The sequence below is a fragment of the Vulpes lagopus genome, chromosome 22, assembly GCF_018345385.1.
Source record: "Vulpes lagopus strain Blue_001 chromosome 22, ASM1834538v1, whole genome shotgun sequence".
Classification (NCBI taxonomy): Eukaryota; Metazoa; Chordata; class Mammalia; order Carnivora; family Canidae; genus Vulpes; species Vulpes lagopus.
The window spans coordinates 23,208,138-23,231,700 of record NC_054845.1 but is presented as its reverse complement, the minus strand read 5'-3'; the positions used below and the strand labels follow the sequence as shown (position 1 = coordinate 23,231,700).

The following is a 23,563-nucleotide window of genomic DNA, read 5'->3' as shown; positions in this document are numbered from 1 at the left end:
TGCTTTGTCATTTAACTAAATAGGCCCCTCCCACTACCACCCTGACACAGGTGACTTCAGTTACTTGGGTCATGAAGTTTGAATCAGCTGTTTTGGATAGATCTTTTCTAGCTAACTGGAATTAGGCAGACCCACTTCCGAACAGGTCAATTTTTACACACAGGTCTGAATGAAGGTTCTACTTCACTGGAAGACTTAGAGGGACTGCCGTTAACAACCTAAGTTTTAAGTCTGTAGAAGTCCCAAAGTGAATACTTTTATTTTTAAGAAATGCAGTGGTTTAGCGCTGCCTTCAGCCCGGGGCGTGATCCTGGAGACCTGGGATCGAGTCCCACGTCAGGCTCCCTGCATGGAGCCCGCTTCTCCCTCTGCCTGTGTCTCTGCCTCTCTCTTTCTCTCTCTCTCTGTGCTTCTATAAATAAATAAATAAAATTAAAAAAATAAAAGAAATGCATTACTTAGTAGAATTTGTCAGAGAATTGTTAGAAACTCTCAAGTGTCAAAAAGTATTTATTTTCACCATTAAAATCTTGGCAACTTTCAGTAAGTACTCCCAATTTTCAGCTTAAGAAGTTTAAAAACCTATCTAACAGTTTGGGGATATAAAAATAAATAAATAAATAAAATAACAGTGTGGGCATATCATGGCAAACATCTCCCCACCCTCGCTGAATTATTCTAACACTGAAGCACACAGGGACTATATCCCAGAGTAACATGGATTAGTTCAAATCCAGTATACTGGGTAATATTTATTTTCATTACAATTCTTACTTGAATTCTCTAGAACCAACAAACATTGCTTTTTCCCTATAGAGTCTGAAAGGATAGGCTCTAAGATCTGCTTATTCATTTTCTCTGGTTGCCTACCTTAAGAAAATTTAATCTAAGACCTCCAGGAATCTTTAATAACCCTTTCTAGGATAGTATATGCTGTCCCACAGCCCTCAGTGAATCACTGCTTTCCTGCCACATGTTCTGTGTATCTCTGTATCAGTGTCTAAAGAACGTAGACTTAAGAACAGGTTTCAGATCCTAGACCTCTTTCTGAAAAAGGGTGACTGGCATAAACCACTGATATTTTAAGGGGCCTAGAGTCATTTAAACACTAGTACAGCGGTGCCTGGGTGGTTCAGTTGGTTGAGTGTCTGCCTTCAGCTCAGGTCATAATCTTGGGATCCTGGGATTGAGCTCCCTGTTCAGCGGAGAGTCTGCTTCTCCCTCTTCCTCTGCTTGTGTTTTTTCTCTCCATGTCTCTCTCTCAAATGAAAAAAATTAAAAATCTTAAAACCCAAGTAGACCTTCATTCCTTCAAAACACTTTATTATACATAACAGTCTAGAGAAAGCAACACAATAGCAAAGAACCCAATGATGTTTCTTTCAGGCTACTGTGAGCAATGACCCACAGTCAAGCTTAGAGTGACTCTCAATGGCATATATTCTCATTCATGCTAAGACTTCTAAACTTTTCTACATCTTGGTTTCTGTGTTCAAAAACTGAAGATAGTTATAATACTTATCCCCAGACAACATTCAAAAAAATCAGAAGTGAAATATACATTGTAAATAAAAGAATCAAAATACCCTCTCAAATATTTTTTTTTTTAATTTTTATTTATTTATGATAGTCACAGAGAGAGCGAGAGAGAGAGAGAGGCAGAGACACAGGCAGAGGGAGAAGCAGGCCCCATGCACCGGGAGCCTGACGTGGGATTCGATCCCGGGTCTCCAGGATCGCGTCCTGGGCCAAAGGCAGGCACCAAACCGCTGCGCCACCCAGGGATCCCCAATACCCTCTCAAATATTAAGAAAAAAGTTCATTTCTTTTGTGTACGAGTAAGTGCCATACCTGAGAAGATCTACAAAATCCCAAAACGGAGAAGCACTTCCCCTCCAATTTATATTTCATGTGTTCTTCATCAACTTTAGAGAAAGGAACAATATCACTTCCATAGCGGAACCCTAGAGAACAAGAGAAGAGCATCTGTTAAGCATATGGGACCTCATTTTCGACAAGCTGAAATTAGCCCTACGCATATATTAACAATACACGCACACTCCAGATCAAGCCTCCTTATACCGTTCCTGGGAATCAAATTACTGCCCCTTGTGATCAGTGGGGAAAAAGCAGCAGCAGATACACAAAACAACATATACAGTATACAGACAATTAAAATCTAATTACATTTTTTAAGTAGTATCTTCTGCAATCTAGTTACCTTAATGATTATCCAACCTGGAAGAAAGAATGTAGCGGATGTAATGTACTAGTTATACTCCAAAGATAAACTACGGTTGACTAGAGTATAAGTATGATTTGTAAACATAAAAGAACACATTCATTCAGAAACCTGGAGACCTGCAGAGAAAAACGCCCAAAGGAAATTTTCAGAATAAAATGTTCTCCAAAATGCATGCTGGAGACAAACAAATGCCTAATGGAGAAGCCAAAACTCTTCTATTTAGGAACATTCAATTCATAAGTTGGCTATTTTTCTGCATTTAAATCTACTTCATTTCTGAGATTATCTATTTTTTTTCTTTTTAATTACTTTGGTTATTCATACAAATACAGACTCTCAGTTTCTTAAAAATAACTCCAATCCTGCATTAAGTCTTCAGCCTGTCATTCAAAGCCCTTCCTGAGTCAGAACGCAGGCTCTGAAGCAAGGCAGTCCTGGGTGCAAATTCTGTTGCTGAAAGCTCCATGACTTTGAATATGTGAATGAATGTCTTTCAGCCTTAATTCTCTCATCCGTAAAATGGTAACAAGAGTCGGGTGTCTGTTTTCTGAGGCTACTATGATGATTAAAAGGGAAAATTCAGGTAGTCCATGGGATAACACCCACAAGTACTCAACTGTGTATGCCTGACCCACAAGCCCAACTACCTGCTGTCACTGAGAAGCCCTCTACTTTCCTGGTCTTATGCCTTTAATCATGTTGTTCTTTCTTTCAATAATTATATAAGGATCATATGATTAGAAAGTGATGGAGCCATGATTCTCAGGTCTCACTCCAAAACTCACGCTCTTAACTACACTACAATATGAACTAAATAAACAGGAATTGCAGGATACTAACTACATTTTCTACTCATAATTGATCAGAAGAAAGGAAGTGCAACCACCATCACCTTAACCAATCCACCATGCCACATATAAATATGTACAAACACTGAGATTTAGTGCCACAGACAAAAGGCTTTTTGTTTTTGAAGACTTGCAAATTAAAACTATACTGGGTAGCACAGAGCCTGGCAATGAATTTATCTAAAGACTCTAGTTTCTATCTTAGCCATCACTTGGTATCTTGTAATTTTAGCTCTTGAAAATCCAGACACTCTCAGCTAGTTTGTAAGCCCTCTGGAGAGAAGTGCCCTGTGGACACATGATATAGATCAAATGGGTATCATACAGGAAGTACAACTGTAAACACCCTAGTGAACATAAAGCCATATAATGAACAAAAACGTTTCTGATCCCCTAAATTACCTGAAGGGAGCAGAGCTGGCTAGATTCAGAAGACCTGAAATTGACACTCAAAGGAACAATCACCATGGAAGTAATGTGAAACAGAGTAAACAAAGAAACTTGCTTCAGCTACATGAACAGAAATACTTTCCTGGCTAGTATGTTTCAAACTTTAAAATAATTAAGTCGTGTCCCCTAAGGACCTTTCCAACCCAGATGGAGTACCCAAGTGCATCCTGGGAGCCATTTTACCTCGGACCTGACAAATGAGCCCAATTTAGGACCTAGCGTCTCATGCTCCCTCCCATGGTCGTGTCTCTAGAACTCAGAAAAACATCTGTCAAGACCACCAGCACAAAGTCAAGGCTGTCTCCCACCGCCCTGAAGCAACTCTCTCCTGGAAGAGAGTGGAAGCTCTCACCAGCGCACCTTGAATAGTCTCCTCCTTCGGGACCTCTGTTTCATTGTCGTCATTTAAGCAATAAACGGTTTCTTTCTGTAGATCTTCTTTCTTGAGGGTTCTAGCATCCACAACTGTCCAACTTTTTTTAACTTTCTCCTGTATAATCTTATTTCCAAAAAGAAAAATAAATGGAAAACAAGGAAAGCCAGGATTCCAATCAACAAATAATGAAAACCCCGTATACTCTCTGCTTTACAGGAAAAAATTCAGATCAACTACTCTAGCTTAACTGTTCTGTTTATTCTTGCCCATTGTGGAAGTTTTCATTTATTTTCTAACTCTTGATAATGTCATTTTCCCCCCAAGGTAATTCACAAATATTAATATTCATATATACACAAACACTTTCTATACAAAATCATCAGACTCTAAAATGGGACCATACGATTTGTTACTACATTGTTCCAAAAGAATAGGAAGAGATGTCTATTAGGAGCCAGAACTCAATAAGGAAATCTGAAAAGGAAACTAGAAAAAAGAACAGAAGACTGTGTTCTATTCCAGGCCTTGATGGCAGCCAAAATAAAGAAGTACCTCCAAGGTTTTCATGGATGTGGCATGTGTCTTGGAATTAAGTCCCTAAATATATAAAAAAACACTTGAATACACAAATACAAGTTTTTGTATATATTTTTATATTTAAATGTTTGTATATATTTACTTCGTTCATTTAAAGAAAATAGGCAAGGAGGGTCATAGGGAGGCATGGATCACAGACTCCTACTCAAACTAGAATTTCATCAAGTAATTACCAAAATCAACTTATTTTTGAAAGTGTGCTATTATGTACAAACAGATGGAGATTACAAAAGGTAATTTCAATAGTTTTTGATGGTTCACAGATGCTGTTACTTCTAGATCATTAAAATGGAGACTGAGTTTTCAAAACTCTGTATTCTTTAGTGTATATCTATATTTCTGCTATGATACTTACAGTGACATGACTTAATGCATCCCATTTTCTTTCTTTCAAAAAAAAAAAAAAAAGAGGAGGGAATCAACCTGGATTATAGACGATTCTTAAAACTTCCTCTCCTAGTATGCTTTTTACATAAAAGCTAAATAGATGAGATGAACAGGGAGAGGAGTTACAGAAGCAGTAATTATGATGCTGAATAACCCACACATGAATTTGTCAGTTCCTTATATAAGCATATTTGCTTGCCTGGTGCATTGCTTTAAAAAATGTGTATGGGGGCGCCTGTCTGGCTCAGTTGATGGGAGCATGCAACTCTTGATCTCAGAGCTTTGAGTTTGAGCCCATGTTAGATGTAGAGATTACTCAGAAACAAAAATTTTAAAAATCAAAAAATTAAAAATTAAAAAGGTTTATGTATACTTACCGATTTATAAGCCACAATCTTTATAGACAAACTGGAGCCAATGGTCAGTGTGCAGGGCCAAGGGATGGAACGCTTCTCAATTTTCTTAAAGACACACAGTTGTCTCAGACTCTCACTTAATAGTAAAAAAAAAAAGAAAAAGAAAAAGAAAAGTGTGTATATATACACATATATAGATACATGTTATTATGTATTATGTTATATTATTGTAGATATAATAAAAGATATATTGTAGATATAATAAAACATTACTTCTGTTGGGTGATGCAGTTAATTTTCTAGATTGAGAAGTGAGTTGTTGATCATAAACAGAAAACCAGCAAGGGATGGTAGGAAAATGACGACCACGAATTGGGAGAGAGCCAGAATACAACTGACTTGGCTTTAGGAGGAAGAAGCTGAACTACATTACCAACAGGTGAAAAAAAAAACATCTCTATCTTCCCCTGCTCGATCTTTTCTTTCAAGTTGGCCTGTGGTTCTTAACATTTTTTCAGTGCCAAGGACATTTTGAGGATATGATAAAAGCACACTCATAAGAGTTTGCCCACAATTGAAAGGGTTCACCAACTCCCTGAGAACCATGGACCTGGGGATAAGAACCCCTGGCTCCAGGATATCTAAGGGTGAGTTCCATCCTATAATATCACTGCTTATAACTCTACAATTTATTATTTAATTCCAATCACCTTAAATACAAAGCATGTATATGTATACAATGGAGAGAGTCAAAGACTCTCCAGGGGATAAAGAAATTTAGCCCATAGTTTGTCTTAAGATAAAGCAGTGAAGTCTAGATTGTTTTACTGATGGGAAGTAGCAAACACAATGTATAGTGCTATTTCATTTGAACATATATGAAGATCAATTCTATTTTTATCTGGTCCCTAATCAAATACAACAGAGAAGATTATAGGAGGTAGTTGGAATTTGTGGTGTTCACTAAGAAAGGAAATCAATGACCAAACACATTCAAAGCATATATTATGATCAATCCCCTTGGTAGAGATGAATAACAGATCTTAAAGAGGTAAAGAAAATTACCTGACATTATCCAGAGTTATGGACAAAGAAGTCTCAAAAGACTCCAAGTTTCAGAAATAATCTATAATAAACAGTAGATACTCTACCTGACGCTCTACTTCCAAAGTCTATGGTAATTAATAAGTAAATGAATGAATAATTGAGTAAATAAATAAATTAAAAAAAAAAAAACAAGTTTACAGTATTCCTTGGCTTTGGATTTGTTGGGGAATGAAGGGGTCTGAAGCAGATCTAACCTATCTACAGGACATCACTAGTTTGAGTCACATCTAAAACCACCATGAGGTTTGAACTCTGTTCCAGGGGAAGTTCTAAACACTAGCGATGTAATATGTAACATCTAAGAACAAATGGATCATTTCTGCAGAGACTTGCAGAAGTCTAGATGAGGACAAATCTAGCCCAGTGCTGTCCAGTACAACTTTCTGCAATGATAGAAATATTCTATTTCTAACCATGCCTGTCCAATAGGCTATTGAGCAAATGAAATGTGGCTAGTGTGACCAAGGGACTAAATTTTTTATTTTATTTAATTTTAATGAAATTAAATTTAAATAGCCACATGTGGATAATGGCAATTGCAGCAGATAGCAAAGTTCCTGTCCATACCTTCATGACCCACCTAAAATCAAAGTATCTTCAAATTGTGAGGACAATACATAGTAATTTCCCTCCTGGCTATGATACAGGAAAATAAACTTTTTAAACATTAATCTGTTTTGGCCTACAATTTTTATTTATGATACCATGGTGAATTTGTGAGTTTAAGACCTATATTCTCACATTAGAGCAAGCCATGTTCAAATTTGAAAGAAATATGTTAGAAATGCATATTTGTACATATCACAGTAAGAACACATATTATGACAAGAAATATCACGTTACAGGATTCCTCATAGATTCCTTTGCCAATCCCTAGGGAAACTACCATTCAACTTCCAAAATTCCCATTACCTACAATTTTTCAAGGGTGTCTGTGTTTAGAAAATCAGGATGTACTATTTGTCAATATTTCTTGTAATGTATCTGTAATGCGTTACAAGAAATATTTCCTAATTGTGGTTGAGAAAAAAATTAGAGCACATATACACTTAACCACTCAAAAATATCTGAATTGTTGACCTTTTAATTATGAAGAACTTTGCTCAAATGCCTGTATTTTGTGTGTTTATTGATAAATAGGAATTAATTCATGGTATTATCCCTCAGAATATGAAATTTCACATACCACACTGCACAGTATTCTATTACCACTTTTAAGAAATAAGGCCCCTCAAATACATACTGTTGTAGTTGCTTCTGACTCCTCTCAGGTTCTTTGCACAGATTAAAAGTGCATGTCCAATTTCAACCAAGAACACTAACACAGTGAAAGGAGACAGTCTCTCCCGTGGTCTCTAACTGAATGGTTGAAAAGGTAGTTTGCTTTAATGTTATAGGGTACTTCAAGGATTTCACATTTCTAAAATCACCTTGCCTTTACAAAAGCCACATAAAAGTAGATTATAAATTCTTTGTATTTTGGGTGTTTTGTTTTATCTGAACCAACTATGTTGTGACCAAAAGTTAAGAAAAAGTCTTTCTATTACAGTTTAAGTATACTGCCTCCTAAAACCTAAATCAGATGATAAGAGGATATCGAGTATTTCAGACCTGACACCACTTTTCATAATTAGGAATGTATTTTATAGGTGAATGATAAAAAAAAGCCCATGAACTGTGCCCCAAACTTGGCATAGAGTAAAATCTACCCTCTCATTTTTTTATGTTTTGACTTGTTAAACCTTTCGCTATCTATACATTTCCAAACCTTACACACACAGGTCTGGAAACAAACCAGGAGTCTTGTGCCAACCACAAAAACTTTAAAAAGGGGATCAGGAGTTGGCATGTCATTTCTTCAGTGAAAACTGGAACATTTATTTAAGAATGATGGCTAACTCAGGAGTTGGCTAGTTAGGGAATCCTCTGATCAAGGGAGAAAATTAGAGTCATGTCTGAAAGTTGCCAGCAATGTTTTCACTTCTTACCTGAAGGAATAAATTTCATCCAGCCCATCTTCACCTTCTAAAGACCTCATCACCTTTTTCACCATCCGAATACCTTCTTTTTGCTGCTCAGTAATTCCTTTTAGAGGAAACGAGGATCCCTGGTGGTCTGAGCGTGAGTTACCATCTCCCGGGTCCCCAGTGCCATCCTCCTTGCCAATGGGGAAAGGCAAACTACCCAGAAAAGATGAGCAGTGGTTAAGAAGACAAGCTCTGAAGCCAAATAATAAACTGGGCTCTAATCCTGTAACTGTGGCTCACAGACTATGAGAAAATGAGCTTCAAATTCCTGTCAGTGGTGCTAATCTACTTATTCTATCAGCTTCTAGTGACCGAAGCCTTTTTTGGTTTAGTAAAGGGAGGAATTTATTGGTTTATAGAACCAAATAATTGAGAGTGCAGGGTTGTATACGGCCTGAGGATGACTGGGCCCGGTCTCAAACACCTCAAGGACTACCTGCCCCTTGCACTGTCTCCATGTTGTTTCCCTGTGCCCTCGTGCTGGCTTCACTCTGACTGGCTTCTGCCGCATCGCCTCTGAGCACACTAGAGCACACACTGCCCAGGTGCACAACCAATGAGGAATGGACTGAATGTTTAATGCTCTGGTCTCAAGTTCAAAACACCAGGTATCAGTAGTAGGCTGGGGACTAGAAACTGTCATGAGGTTAAAGTGTAGGAAGGATTGCTTCCTAGAAAAATGTGGGTTGGGGATCCCTGGGTGGCTCAGCGGTTTAGCGCCACCTTCAGCCCAGAGCATGATCTGGAGACCTGGAATCAAGCCTCAGGTCGGGCTCCCTGCATGGAAGCCTCTCCCTCTCTCTCTCTCTGTGTGTCTCTCATGAATAAATAAATATAATCTTAAAAAAATAATAATAAAAAATGTGGGTAATATTCTAGGGAGCCAAAAGTAATAAAAAAATAAATAAAATATCCTTTAATGATTCATCGATGTTATTATAAAGATTAAATGACAGAATGTGTACAAAAGACTTAAAACTCAAATAATGTGACCTTTATTACTGTAGATATAGAATTCCTGTAGATATCACTTAATTGCTAGAAATAGAGAAAACCAATTCTGTACTTATGTTTCATTCTAGCTTGAAATGAGATTGAGATTACCAGTCATTGAGATATTCAATCATCAATATACAAACTGAAAAATCAGCCAACCAAACACATTTTATGGCAATATACTATACGGCACCTTATAAATGCTTTCATTTAAACAATCACATTTAGGGACGCCTGGGTGGCTCAGTGGTTGGGCATCTACCTTTGGCTTAGGGTGTGATCCCTAGAGTCCTGGGATCGAGTCCCATATTGAGCTCCCTCCATGGAGCCTGCTTCTCTCTCTGCCTGTGTCTTTGCCTTTCTGTGTCTCTCATGAATAAATAAAATCTTAAAAAAGTAAAAAAAAAAAATAAATAAACAACCACATTTAATACTATTAGATGGATAGATTTCTATCTCCATTTCCTAAAAAGCAACTGAAGCTACAGAGATGAACTAATCTGGCCAAGTCACACAGCCAGTGAGTGACACAGCAAAGACTCTGTCACCTGACCAAAGGACAAAGTTCTCACGACCACTGAAACGCAACCGATAAACTTTTCACTTCACGCAACATCACCTATTGGTCACCATTATGTGGATGGTTATTTTTAAGGTGATTTCTATACCATTTTATTTGCTATACTTAAGATAGCATTTCCTGTTTAAATGTTTTCTGCATGTACTCCACATGACAGAAAACATGCCTCGCATGACCCATAGGATAAAGAGGTTCCAGGGAGCAGGGTAAGGAACAGAGGGTTTGCATCAGGCCATTGCTGTTTCCACTACAGCCAACTGGAAGAAGGGGAGAATGACACAAAAGTGAAGAGTCAGGAAGTTATCCTGGAAAAAGAAGTTACAGTAACAGTTCTTTCTATCCTGCTTTTGACCAGATAGAAACTTTCTCAACAGTCAACAGAAGACACTAAAAACCAGGTCCAAGGAATGAGCCTGCTCAGAGCACAGTGCCTATTGGGCCTGTTCCAACTGGAACAATCAGTCATACCTGGGATACATCAAACAATAAAACCAGAAACTCTACTTGGTATGCTGGAGAGTGATAGCACAGGAATAAAGCATATTGCCTAAGAAAAAATACAACGGATCAAATCAGGAGTTTGATAACAAGGCTATGTTGTCTCTTCAACAGACTTTACAGTATCACTCAGACAAGAAAGCCCTTTCCAATGACACTGACTAAAGTGCAGTATGCTTCAACCATGTAAAGGCATCCTGGAATTATGAACAGGAAGAGGAGCCAGGCAGGGCTTCTGAAGCACTGAGAAAACCTCAACTCAATAAGAAAAGAAGTGTCATTCAAAAAGCACTTAATTTCTCTGAAGTGCTATCTTAACAAGTATCAGTTTGATGAGTTATTCTCAACTATTTTTCTACAGTTCTACAGAAAGGAGATGCCCCTCAGCCATCTTAAGAGGTACATACATGCAAGAGAGGTTCTTAATTCCCCATGGCTGGCATTTCAAAGTAGCCAAAGGCTTACTACTCTGAACTGGAAGCTTCCTGGTATAGCTCTCAATGTGAAAAAGGAGTGTCCCCCAAAGACTAGTAAGTCAACGTCCTATACCATCACTCTGCTTTTGCCAAAAACAGGACAAGATAAAACTGGTTTCATATGCAGCAAGAAGCATTAGTGTGGTAAAAAAGAATTTTCTTGTTAGGGACAGAAGATAAAGTAAATGCCTGGGGTGGGAAGGGGAGCATTCAAGTTACTGGGGAAGGAGGGACTTTATCTTGCAACAAATTGTGAAGTATTTTGTGAACATTATTTTTTTTAAAAGAGAGAGAGAGAGAGAGAGAGAGAGAGTGTGTGTGTGTGTGTGTGTGTGTGTGTGAGTGAATGGAGTGGGGGGAAGGGGCAGAGGGGGGAGGAGACAGAGAATCTTAAGCAGGCTCCATGCTCAGCACTGACACAGATGCAGAGCTAGATCTCACAACCCTGAGATCATGACCTGAGCTGAAATCAAGAGATAGACGCTTAACCAACTGAGCCACCCAGGCAACCCTTTTGCCAACATTTTCACCTAGAATCTGTATACCACATTTCTAAATACACACTAGGAAATTACATTTTACATACATGTGTGTGTCCTTTAGATTTGAAAAAGACTTAAAAAAAATAAGCATTCTATGTGTTTAAAATAATTCTCAGGTTGACATTTCTCTCTACCCTCAAAGCATCTACTGCCTGCAAAACACTACTCTAGAGCTGTTTAACAAAAGGAACCATCAATCTGGTAATTGTTTGGATAAAGTCCTCTTTGTGGGCAGGAGATAAACTGAATATCCTCAAAAGATTCCTCAATTCTTTGAATCCAAGAAGAGCCAATAAACATCTGCAATTGAGCTAAATTCCTCTGTTTCACTGTGACTTTCATCCCTTTATCACTAAAACTCAGAGTTCCTAGAACAGTGGGTGCTTCCGCAAATGTCTGCTGAAGTCAGTCACCTGACATATTTCGACTCTGAGCACATAGAGAAGACTTGTGGGAACCAAGCACTCTAGAAAGGGGCCCCACTCCTTGCATTATAAGAATGCAGGATTGGTGTTCAGACACTATTCACATGGTCTTACAAGAACTGCAGAGAGATGCCAAATTTCTTCAAGTTATGGATTATAACATCCAACTGGTCTTTGCTGAATGGGCTGCTGAGATCAGTGAACACTTCAATATGTCTCTTCTCAAACTTCTTTCCTCTAAAAGAGAGAGTTATTACAGTAAGAAATCATTTTCCTGAATTACTGCCTACAAACTCAAATCTACTTGGTCACTGAACCTCAGAAAGAGGCTAAGAAATGAATCTAGATATAGTTAACAAATGTGATTATATTCTAGAATCCCCATGTATCACTGATGCTCAGTTAAGTTCCTAATAACATATAATTAAATATCTATAATCTACTAAACATATAATCAAAATTTTTGAGTATTATAGAAATATTAAATCCCTGATTTTCCAATTCTAATTTCAGTTAAAGATGTGGTCACTGTCATTAAAAGATTCCTTTCCAGCCTCCACTTAGGCAGAATGTAAACAAGGAACTCTCCCAGGACTACAACTTCAGACTTGCAAGGGTTCACTTTCCAAACACCCTTGTCTGATTCTACTCACAGGGCTAGTAGCAGGATTTTACACAAAATGTAGAGATTGAGAAATGATAATCAAATCTAGGCCTCAGATTTTGTGCAAATGTTCTTCCTAATAGTCAAGGGGTGAGTAGGTATGTATACATCCAAAGACCCACATTTCAAAGACACAGCAATTAAATAAGTAATAAATTAGGAAGCTGTGGCCAGAGTTATGCAATTTTTTGTAACACTACAATTCTATTTTTTTTCATGTTTTTGTTTTTATTTTAATTTCAGTTAGTTAATATATGGTGTTATATTAGTTTCATGCATTTAATTTCAGTGAGATTAGGAACAATAACATTTTTTAAAGTTTCTGGTAATTAACTTAAGTCCAATAGGAAGGAACTTGAAATAAGCTAAACATTTATTTCTCCCAGAGAAATTCCCATCAATATAGCCCTTCCTCTTTTTAAATTTAAAAAAAGAAAGGGTGAACTGGACCACTGAATTCTATCAAATATTCCTTTAGCCACACAAACATGCAGCTCAATTAACAATGAATCACAGTGCATGGAATACATCAACATGCAATTTTTGTCAAGAGACTCATTCCATCTCTCTTCAATTGAGACACTTACACAGTTTCTTGTTGAATCACATCCATGCATACAATGAGTGCATCCAGGACTCGGCTAGTTAAGGGCAGATGATACCACTAAACTGTCCCTTTATCCCAAGAACGTATAACTTTTTTCCAGTGAGGTCGACAGGGCTTGAAACTTTGGACTCAGGGATGACTCTGAGGATTTAAAAGTACTTGCCAAATTGCCTTTCTTCTAAAGTTTATTTCACCAACATATACTCAATTTTGCTATGTATTACAGTATGTATCCTGAAACACATAATCAGAAAAAATAAACCCAAAGGTAATCTAACATATTCCCACTCAATAAAAGAAAAACTATGATGCCATTTTACAATACCTAGAATCCATTTTTGGTGATTAGTCCATTCTTAAAGTGAGCTATAATTTAGCATTTCCAAGTCACTCAGCACAACAACTGCACCTCCCAGTAATCAGGGATAGCACCACTGTTTAGAAAAGTAAGAGTAACCCCTTAAAATCATAGCATCTTTGGAAGAAATTGGAAATTTCAGTTTAGGTCAGTCTGACTTTTGGCTTTCCCTCTGTCCAGGAAAGCACAGGGAAAGCTAGTGCTATATTCTACAAATATCTTCTCTACATCTCTACATTTTGAATCTACATTCAAACATCTCTAACCATCTCTGCCATGAATCCCTCTGCACATATCAATACACAAATATACCCACTGGTATCTTCCCCTTTTGGTGCTCCCAACCCCTCAGTATCACTGGTACAGAGAAAGAGCAAGTGACTGGAGGGCCTGACCCAACCCAGTTAATTTCACATTAAATCCTAACACACACCACCTCCATGTCCCCAGAGCCAAAAGCATCATATAACTCAGAGCTGGGACTCTGGGGAGCCTCATCAAACTAGATTATGATTCCCAAGATTAAAGGAAATTTCTTAAGAATCTTCTCTGGTTGAAAAAGGATACAGTCAGCTTGTTGAGAACCTGGTTGGATTTTTCTTTCAATGTCCTCCAGCAAGTCAAAATCTGGTAGCATCAGGTGTCTGTGCACTGTGATGTTCTGATACTGATCCTTACCAGCAAGGGCATTCTCAGTACCATCTGTACCAAAAAGGACTAATGCAATTTCATCCCTGCTCTCAGCAAACACCTGAAGAGGAAAATCAGAGGGTTAAGAATCATTGAGTACCACCTGGAAGCCATTAGATACCTAATCTTCAGGGAGTAAAACGAACATACCTCCTGATGGCATGTCCCTCCAGCCACTGTCAACAACAGAACACGAGGCTAGATAGCCCACTGGTCAATGACAATTCCTAGGCTCTAAGAAGACTTTCACTGAGTTCATTTCTTTTTTTTTTTTTTTTTTTTATATTTTATTTATTTATTTATGAGAGACACAGAGGCAGAGACCCAGGCAGAGAGAGAGGCAGGCTCCCCATGGACAGCCCAATGTGGGACTGGATCCAGGAACTCCTCCAGGCACTCCGTCTGAAGGCAGACGCCCAACTGCTGAGCCACCCAGGCGTCCCACAATGAGTTCATTTCAACAGAACGTAGGAGTAGGAGAGTGGTAATTGCTCTTGCTGACTTCCAATCAAATCAGACTCTAATTCTCAATGAAAACTAAGTATGGATAATTAGTTTTTAATCAATTTTATAGTCTATCTTTCCGGAATGACTTTTCAAAGTTTCAATTTTCCATAGGATTAAAAAAATAATTGCTGGTTCATGTCCTCCTTCCCAGCAATTTCACTTACAGGTATGGATACCATAGAGAAATTCTTACACACGTACTTAAGAAGACAAGGACAAGAACATTCACTTCAAGAGAGTTCATTGGGACACTGTTCATAACAGGGGAGAACTGGAAACAAATTATCCATCCACAGAATGCAAAAACACACTGCAGATTATTTACACAGCAAAATATTACACCTCAATAATGAAATGTTATATAAAATAAATTTGTGAATAAAATAATTAAAAATAATAAAACGAATTTGTGCATGTTTATCAGTATGAATAAATCGTAAAAACACAAGGTTGAGAAAAAATAAGTTGCAGAATTATATGTACCAAATAACAACGTTACACACTTTTAGAAAGCTTCACGTGATACTAAATATTACTTAGGAATATATTTATGTCCAAAAGTATAAAATATGCATGATACTGACTGAAAATCCTGAGGAAAAGAGGAAAGAGAATTAGGAACAGATACACTGGGGGTTTCAAGTTTATCTGGAACTATTTTTTAAGAAAAAAGAAAAAGAAATCAACTACGGCAGAACTCGAGGACTGTATAGTGGTAGGCAATGGGAAAACAGCTTTTCACTATATTATACTCTGTACTTGCCTCTTTTATGAAACACTTCATAGTAAAATGTAAGAACAAAAAACAGTATCTGACACAAAAAGTGGTCCTGTTGCCACCTACTTAACCTAAGCCTTTCCATCAGTGGAAGAATGTTGCATGGGGAAGAGGATGGAATTCCGCCATTCCTCATTTCTGTTTGGTCTATTACATTGTCCAGTGTGCTAACAATTCAGATACAATTCCCAATTGCACATGGAGAAAAAACTCCAGCTGTTGAGGTTCAAACCTGTCCAGCACACCATGAGGCCGGCCAGTTAGAATTTTATCTGTGTCCTGGACAAGACTTCATCTTCAAGCAAGGTAATCTTGCTCAACAACAAAACGTCAACCAGGAGAGGGAAGGAAAGTTTGAGTGCAGCATGAGACTGGCACAAGCTCCTATTTCCTAGTCATCCAGATTCAGACTCCCGTGGAGGAGCTAGAGCCAAAAATAAAAACCGAAAGCACAGTTTCTCTTTAAAAAAAGAACAAAAACAAAAACTCGAGGGGCATCTGGCTGGCTCAGTGAGTAGAGCACGCAACTCTCAATCCGGAGGTTGAGTTCAAACCCCCTATCGAGCAAGGAGACTACTTAAAAAAACAAAACAAAACAAAAAACAAAAACTACACATGGGGCATAGCAGCATTACTTAAACACGATTAACACAAATTACCGTAACTAGGAATGGGGTTAGAGGCCTTCTCTTCTTGACACATCAAGGACTCCAGCTCATCAGAATTTGTTAAAATCTAAGATGACAGGTGAGATGTCATAGTGCCTAATGAAAAGGGCAATATCCAGAAGAAACAACAGAGGTATCCGGGAGGAGCAGCAGTTGCCAATGAAATGAGGCAGAACTTTGTGGGCTTAGCAAAAGTAGCAGTCATACCAGGTACAAGGGACAGAAATCAACAGGGGGGTCTAATTCACCCCCCACCTCCCATCCCCACCCCCCCCAGATATGAGCTGGTTTTAGTTACTTGCTTGACTCCTAAAAGCGGAAATGATTTGGGGGGATTTCTTTCTTTCTTTCTTTTCTTCTTTTCTTTCTTTTCTTTCCTTTCTTCCTTTCTTTCTTTTCTTTCCTTTCTCTCTTTCTCTTTCTTTTCTTTTTTCTTTTCTTTCTCTCTTTCTCTTTCTCTCTTTCTTTTTTTTTTTTTCATAGAGACACAGAGAGGCAGAGACACAGGCAGAGGGAGAAGCGGGCATGCAGGGAGCCCGATGTGGAACTTGATCCCGGGTCTCCAGGATCACACCCCGGGCTGCAGGCGGCGCTAAACCGCTATGCCACTGGGGCTGCCCATTTTTGGGGATTTCTAAAGTTAGGTCATAAAAAGTCACATAGGCAGGTCTCTTAGAATACCCACTCTTAGGACCCCCCTTCCTAGAACCGGATGCCACACTGTGGGAATCCCAAGTTAATGGAGAGACCACACGTAAGGGTTCTGGAGGACAGCCCCAAATAAGCCCATAGCCACCAAAGAACATTAACTACTAGCCATGGGAAAGAGCCATCTTAGATGTCTGGCTCAGATCAGCCTTCCAATGATTCAGCCCAGCCAACACCTGAGTGTACCTGCAGAAGAGGCCACGAGATGCCCAACTGAGCTACCCCATCATCTCCTAAAACCATGAGAGAGGATGATTTTTTTTTTAAATGTAATTTAAGACATCAAGTTTTGGGATAATACGTTATCAACAAAAGGTAAGTGGAATAGGCACAAAGTAGTTGAAGGTTTGTTCAACATTACCAGGTTAGTAAATGACATGACAGAGCAAAGATCAAACCCAGGCCACCTGGCTCTAGAGACTTGTAAACATTTCTACATTGCCATATATCTGATAAAAATTATAGTATCTACTGGAGGGGCCAAAACAAAGGGAAAAAAATGTCAAGCTCTAGTAGTATAGTTGGACTTGCACAGAAGTATATGTAAAGCCCAAAAATATTGAGGCTGGGGGCACCTGGGTGGTTCAGCTACTTAAGCATCTGACTCCTGTTCCACTCAGGTCCTGATCTCAGGGTTGTGGGATCAAACCCCATGTTGGGCTCCACGCTCAGCATGGAGTCAGCTTGGGATTCTGCTACTGCCGCTGCCTCTCTCCCCACTTGTGTTTTCTCTCTAAATTTTTTTTTTAAATAAATAAAGTACCAAAAGTACTAAAGCTGGACATCATAAGCAGGCTAGTATATTACATTACTAAATGGAGACAACAAGCAACTAAAACACAAATTATAAGCTCAAGGCCAGTCTGAAACTTACCTGTCGCTGCACAAACATGGTTATCACCTTCTTTGCTAGTTCAAATGGGGATTCTTCACCAGGAAAGGAATTACCCATGGCAGAGCCCACATCCATACACAGAACAACAGCTGCCTAGAAACAAAGTCCCAAAGAGTGAGAAAATGTTAATAATGGTCATAAAAAAAGAAAACAGGTATGGCCTTTGCTTATTTCACCCACAGAACCTGTACTCTAGTAGATTTAGGGGATGCAGGACAGAGGGAGGGGGAGTGTTCTACTTAGAGAACATACATAAGATATATAAATATTTACTACAAAGAAACTTTAAATAGTCCTAATACTTTCTGAAAGACAGAAGCCAGGATAGGAGCAAGCTCCAGGAAGCTATTGTTCCTCTGGCCTGAGCCCAAGAATAAACCTATGGGGACCAGACCTGAAAACAACCTATAGGCCAGAGCCAAGGCCAGCACAGCTGAGCCCAAAATACATCAAACTGCAACTGATTTGCAGAACCACAGGCATGAGAATAGATATATTTTTGGTAAGCCTCTGATTTGGGGGTAGCTTGTAGCATTTTTGTGGCAACAGGTGACTGCTACAATCTATGTGTACTAAAACTATATCCCCAACAATTTATATCAGTTTGTGAACTGGGATCTAAAATGAAGACTAAGAAAAAAAAAAAAAAAACTAAAAAATAAAATAAAATAAAGACTAAGACATCTATCCTAGTAGGGGACAAAGACACATAAATAATAACAGCACAATATTCCATGACAGACGTGTGCAGTGGACACCAAGAGAGTACACAGGAGGGGCATCCAGCCAAGGCTGGTGGAGGGGATAAAGGAAGGGTAAGGAAGCAGAAAAGCCTTCTGAATGTGATCTCTGGGTGAGTGTTAAAAAGTGAAGAGTCAATCACGTGAATAAGGGGAGTCACAGGTAGAGGAAACCACATAGGCACTTAGTGATTAGACAGCAATCACATTTGTAGGGACTAAGGAAATAGGGGAAACTAAAACAGTTACAAAGTTCTATATCTGGCATCCAGAATTCAACTGAATGAGTTGGAGGAGACCTGAACAAACAGCAACTCAGGATTTCAGTGGATTATGAGTCACCAATATGACACGGCTACAGCACTACATTCGCCACACCTACTTCATATGTTTTTAGGCTGTATCAACAGTGCATGGAATTCAAGGAAGGAAAACAATGGTGAAAAAAGGCTAGATTAGCAATCTGAAGACCTGCGATCCAGTCCCACCTTTATTACCAATTAGCTCCGAGTCCTTGGGAATGTCACTTAACCTCGCTGTTAGTTCACAAAGGTAGGAAGCAGTTGTTGGACTAGATGAGATCTAAGGTCTTTTCCAGAGTTCATGCTTTTTGACAGTAAGTCTCACCTGTACTTTGTACTTATAAGACCTTATCGACAAACTGTGGGCAGTTCTGAGCACATCTTAAGAGAAAGACTAATTACAAAAGAATATGATATAAGCAGGTTAGAGAAAGATCTATAGAACATGGGATGTGAGGAATAGTTTGGAAAAACTAGATATTTGAACCAAATGAAAAGATTTAGGGGAACATGATATTCCCTCCCAAATATTTGGCAGCTGTGTTATAAAAGGACTGGTCAGAGAATGAGAGAGAATGGATTAACAGAAGTTACAAGAAGATTGGTTTGACTCCACATAAAGGAGAAAAATAACAGTAAGAAGTGATCAATAAAAGAACCACTGTTTTCTGAGGCAGTGATCTCCCGATCCTAGAAGTGTTTGAAAAATCTGGGGCAACTAGGTGGCTCAGTCAGTGAAGCATCCAACTCTTGAGCCCAGGTCAGGTCTTGGTCTCAAGGTCATGTGTTCAAACCCCACACTGGGCTCCATGCTGGGCATGGAGCCTACTCAGGAGGGGGAAAAAAAAAAAGGTGTTTGAAAAATCTGGATGAGTTTCTATGAGAGAAGCTATAATGATTTCTAAATTCGGTTATGTCTCAGACAATACATAGAAAAGAGTAAGTTTTTCCTAGTTTACAAAGCAATAAACATAATGCACTAATATTAAGAAATGTCAGGAGTAAAGACAGTACATTTGAAGAAAGGGTGATAATAAACTACAAAATTCCTTTGAGAACAGTAAGATTTATACCCCCTGGTGTCAATGCCCTGAGCATAAGAATCTTAAAAAAAAATGTAAGGATCCCAAAATATGTTGCTGCACTTATCTAATACACCAGAAAATGGTTTTAACCAGAAAACTCTAAGTTAGGGGAATAAAAGCCTTTTATTAGGAATCAAGTATCCAAAAAACAGCATCGAAGGATTTCACAATATGGAACTTCTTTCCGGAATCAGAAGAGTAGTCGGTGTGACACTTCAAGTTCTTTTCTGGCAGCAGTAAGAAAACCAGGAAAGGGATCCCTGGGGGGCCCAGCGGTTTGGCGCCTGCCTTGGGCCCAGGGCTGATCCTGGAGTCCTGCGTTGGGATCGAGTCCTGCGTTGGGCTCCCTGCATGGAGCCTGCTTCTCCCTCTGCCTGTGTCTCTGCCTCTCATGAATAAATAAATAAAATCTTAATAAGATAAAACAAAACCAGGAAAGGCAAACTGAGCAGCGTGGCAACTCTTCACTTACACACGGAAACAATACAGGCTGCTAGAGTTTTGAGGCAAGTGCACCTCCTCTAAACAGCTCCTGCACCAGCGCCGCAAGGTTTTCAGCAGCTGGGAGGGGAGGACGAAAGAGCTAAGGGGCACCAAATGTTCACAGCTGCTTTAATCAACATTTCCCAACGAGGAGCTGGGGGGGACTAGGGGTCAGTTGCTGAAACCCCCAGCTTGCCTACCTGTGCACACAACGCCCGCTCAAGGGCCTGGGCTTCGGGTGTGCGGATGAACAAGTAACACCCTGGGACGCACCTGCCTCTAGTGATCATTCAGATCACCACCACTCTCTTGCCTCTATGGAACAAAAAAATCCATTTATGCACATTCCCCCTAACGTGGATCATTCGCCTGGGACACGGAGGCTCACACAGACAGGGCTCCGGAGCAGGCGGCGGGGGTTCGGGCGTGAGCCCCACCTGTGCTGCGCCCCATACCCGGGGGCTAACCACTCCCCTTCCTCCGCCTCTTGGTTTCTGGGCTGCGAACCGAGCAGAGCGACAGCTCTCGGCTGCCGGGCTGGCTGCGAAGGTTCCACGAGCGGGGTAGAAAGCGCTTAGGTCAGCGCCCCCCACACCAGGCTTCCCATAGACGTGACAGCCCAGACCGCTGGAGGAGCGACAAGGCTGACATGACGCGTCCTCCATGCCAAGACGCCTGATTCACTCACGGGCCTCTCTCAGGCTTTTCGCGTCTGCGGGTGAGGTCCTACCAAGGCTACTACACACGTTGCATTTCCCTACAGGTGCTAAAAACCCAGGCTCAAAGAAGTGAGGAGGTGGAGGAGGTAACGAAGAAGGGGGGACCCGGGTAACTAAGAAAGGAGGCGCGCGGCTCAGGGCCCCGAGATCGAGCCCCGCGTCGGGCTCCCTGCATGGAGCCTGCTTCTCCCTCCGCCTGTGTCTCTGCCTCTCTCTCTCTGTGTGTGTGTGTGTTTCTCATGAATGAATAAATAAAATCTTTAAAACAAAACAAAACAAAAGCCACGCTCTGCCTACCTTGCTCCTGGACGCCGCCATGTTGCCGAGGCCTCCGCCGCCCCTTCCGGGCGGGAACGTAGAGCGCGGCGGCCGCCAAGGTCCGGCGGAGTCGCGGTCAGGGCCGGAGCGTCGTAAAAAGGAGCCCGCTTTCCGCGGAGCCCGGAAGGGGCGGGGAGCCTGGGCGCTGAGGCTCCGCGCGTGCGCAGTCGCGGCGTCCGGCCCCGGCGAGGAGATGCTCGCTGCTGGGGTCTCCGCGACCTTACCGCGTTGTGCAGCTCGGCTTCCTTGCGTAGCATGAACCCAAGAAGCCTCAGCTTCTTTTTCCGAGAGTTCGTGTTGCATAGGGAAGCTGGACAGAGCGCGATGGCGTTGGAATCACCTGCTCGAAGAACGGTTTTCCGAGCGCTCAATAGCGGGAGGGATTCCTGCATTTGCAGAGGAGCTGGGAGGTGCGCGGGCCGGGGCGGGCCGGGGGTGGGGGGAGCGGGGCGCAAAGCACCTGCTGAGCCCCCCCGTGCGGAGAGGTGCCGCCAGCCTGGACGGCAGGAGGGGACACTTCATTTGGAGGCTGAACCTAGGGAGATGCTTGGGGGGCGGGGGGGGGGGGGCATGCAAGCCCGACGAGCTCACCCATGTAGGAAACGGCTCGGGGTGTTGGAATGAGGTCCAAGAGCTGAAGCCAAGAAAGAATTCTTGAGATGTCTTTGGTGCAAAAAAAAGCTTTTTTTTTTTTTTTTTAATTTTATTTATTCCTAAGACAGGTGGAAACCTAGGCGGAGGGAGAAGCAGGCTCCCTGCGGGGGCACCGTGCGGTGCTTGATCCCCGACCCGAGGACCACGCCCTGCCCTAGCCGGAGGCGGACGCCCATCCGCTGAGCCACCAGGTGACCCCTGCAATGCAGTCAATGGCCTTACAGAGGCAAGGTCGAGAGCCAAGAGCAGCAAAGAGTTCTAGAGACGTCGTTGGTGCAAAAAAAAAAGGTGATGTTATTAAAGCAAGGGGACAGGACCCATGAGCAGAAAGAGCTGCTGCTCAGGGATTGTGAGGGTGACTGATGGTGACCAAGCCCCAGCCGGGGCAGCACACTGACAAGTCCTGGACAGGCAGAGGGACATTCCTCTACCGACTCAGCTGCCTCGATGTTCATACTTCCCAAAGGGCAAAAGGCAGTCTTAGCCCGACCCCCGAGGTCCTGTGAGCCTACTTTAACATATAAAAATTCCTTTAGAAATTTCCTTTATCTCTAAAACCCCCACTCCCAAGATATGTGTTGGCAATCATCCCCCAAACGTATGGCCCAGGGATGTACATCCAAAGGGTCTCTTGAATAAGGTTTTATTAGACGGTAATGATGAAGTTTTGGAATATAGGTGAAGTCCAGAGCTGACGACCGAGAAAAAATTTTGGGGACGTCTTTAGTGCAAAATGACAGTTTCATCAGAGCACGAATAGGACCCTCCTATCCTCCTAGTGGCTGATTATGTACCCTGGAGTTGGAGGAGATAAGGAAAATGGAGATTTCAAAAGGATTTTTTTTTTTTATTTATGTATTCATGAGAGACCCACACAGAGAGAGGGAGACAGAGACACAGGCAGAGGGAGAAGCAGGCCCCATGCAGGGAGCCCGACATGGGACTCAGTCCCAGGTCTCCAGGATCATACCCTGGGCTGAAGGCAGCGCTAAACCATGGAGCCACCCGGGCTTCCCTTAAAAGGACTTTGATCCGCTAAGGAGGACCTACAGGATACTGGAGGCTTTGCCATTGCCAAGTTAAAGATTGCTTTTGGGGGATCCCTGGGTGACTCAGTGGTTTAGCACCTGCCTTTGGCCCAGGGCGTGATCCTGGAGTCCCGGGATCGAGTCCCACATCAGGCTCCTGGCATGGAGCCTGCTTCTCCCTCTGCCTGTGTCTCTGCCTCTCTCTCTCTCTATGTCTATCATGAATAAATAAATAAAATCTTTAAAAAAAAGAAAATCTAAAAATAAAATAAAGATTGCTTTTCCCTCTAGCAAGGCATTAACATTACAACAACTGGAAGCTTCCTGAGGAATGTCGCACATCCCACCCTGGGCAGGGGTCCTTTGTGGGATATCACCTGTGCTTTGTCCTCAGCTAGCCCTCTGTTCCCCGTCAATAAGACCCAGAAACTTCATGCCCTCTCTTAATT

At 41.0% G+C, this 23,563-nt stretch overlaps 1 protein-coding gene across 1 annotated transcript in view; it reads right to left on the bottom strand.

Annotated features, from left to right (window-relative positions):
- XRCC5 (X-ray repair cross complementing 5) overlaps nt 1-21,501 on the bottom strand; it is an 88,503-nt gene extending 67,002 nt beyond the window's left edge. The window contains exons 1-9 of the mRNA XM_041737474.1: nt 21,412-21,501; nt 17,765-17,878; nt 14,107-14,290; nt 13,162-13,210; nt 12,025-12,147; nt 8,355-8,546; nt 5,281-5,395; nt 3,904-4,042; nt 1,852-1,964 (exon numbers count right to left, since the gene is read on the bottom strand). Coding sequence (XP_041593408.1) covers nt 1,852-1,964; nt 3,904-4,042; nt 5,281-5,395; nt 8,355-8,546; nt 12,025-12,147; nt 13,162-13,210; nt 14,107-14,290; nt 17,765-17,878; nt 21,412-21,432 — 1,050 coding nt within the window. The 5' untranslated portion in view covers nt 21,433-21,501. The remainder of the gene's footprint in view (nt 1-1,851; nt 1,965-3,903; nt 4,043-5,280; nt 5,396-8,354; nt 8,547-12,024; nt 12,148-13,161; nt 13,211-14,106; nt 14,291-17,764; nt 17,879-21,411) is intronic.
- Between the last annotated feature and the right edge of the window lie 2,062 nt (nt 21,502-23,563).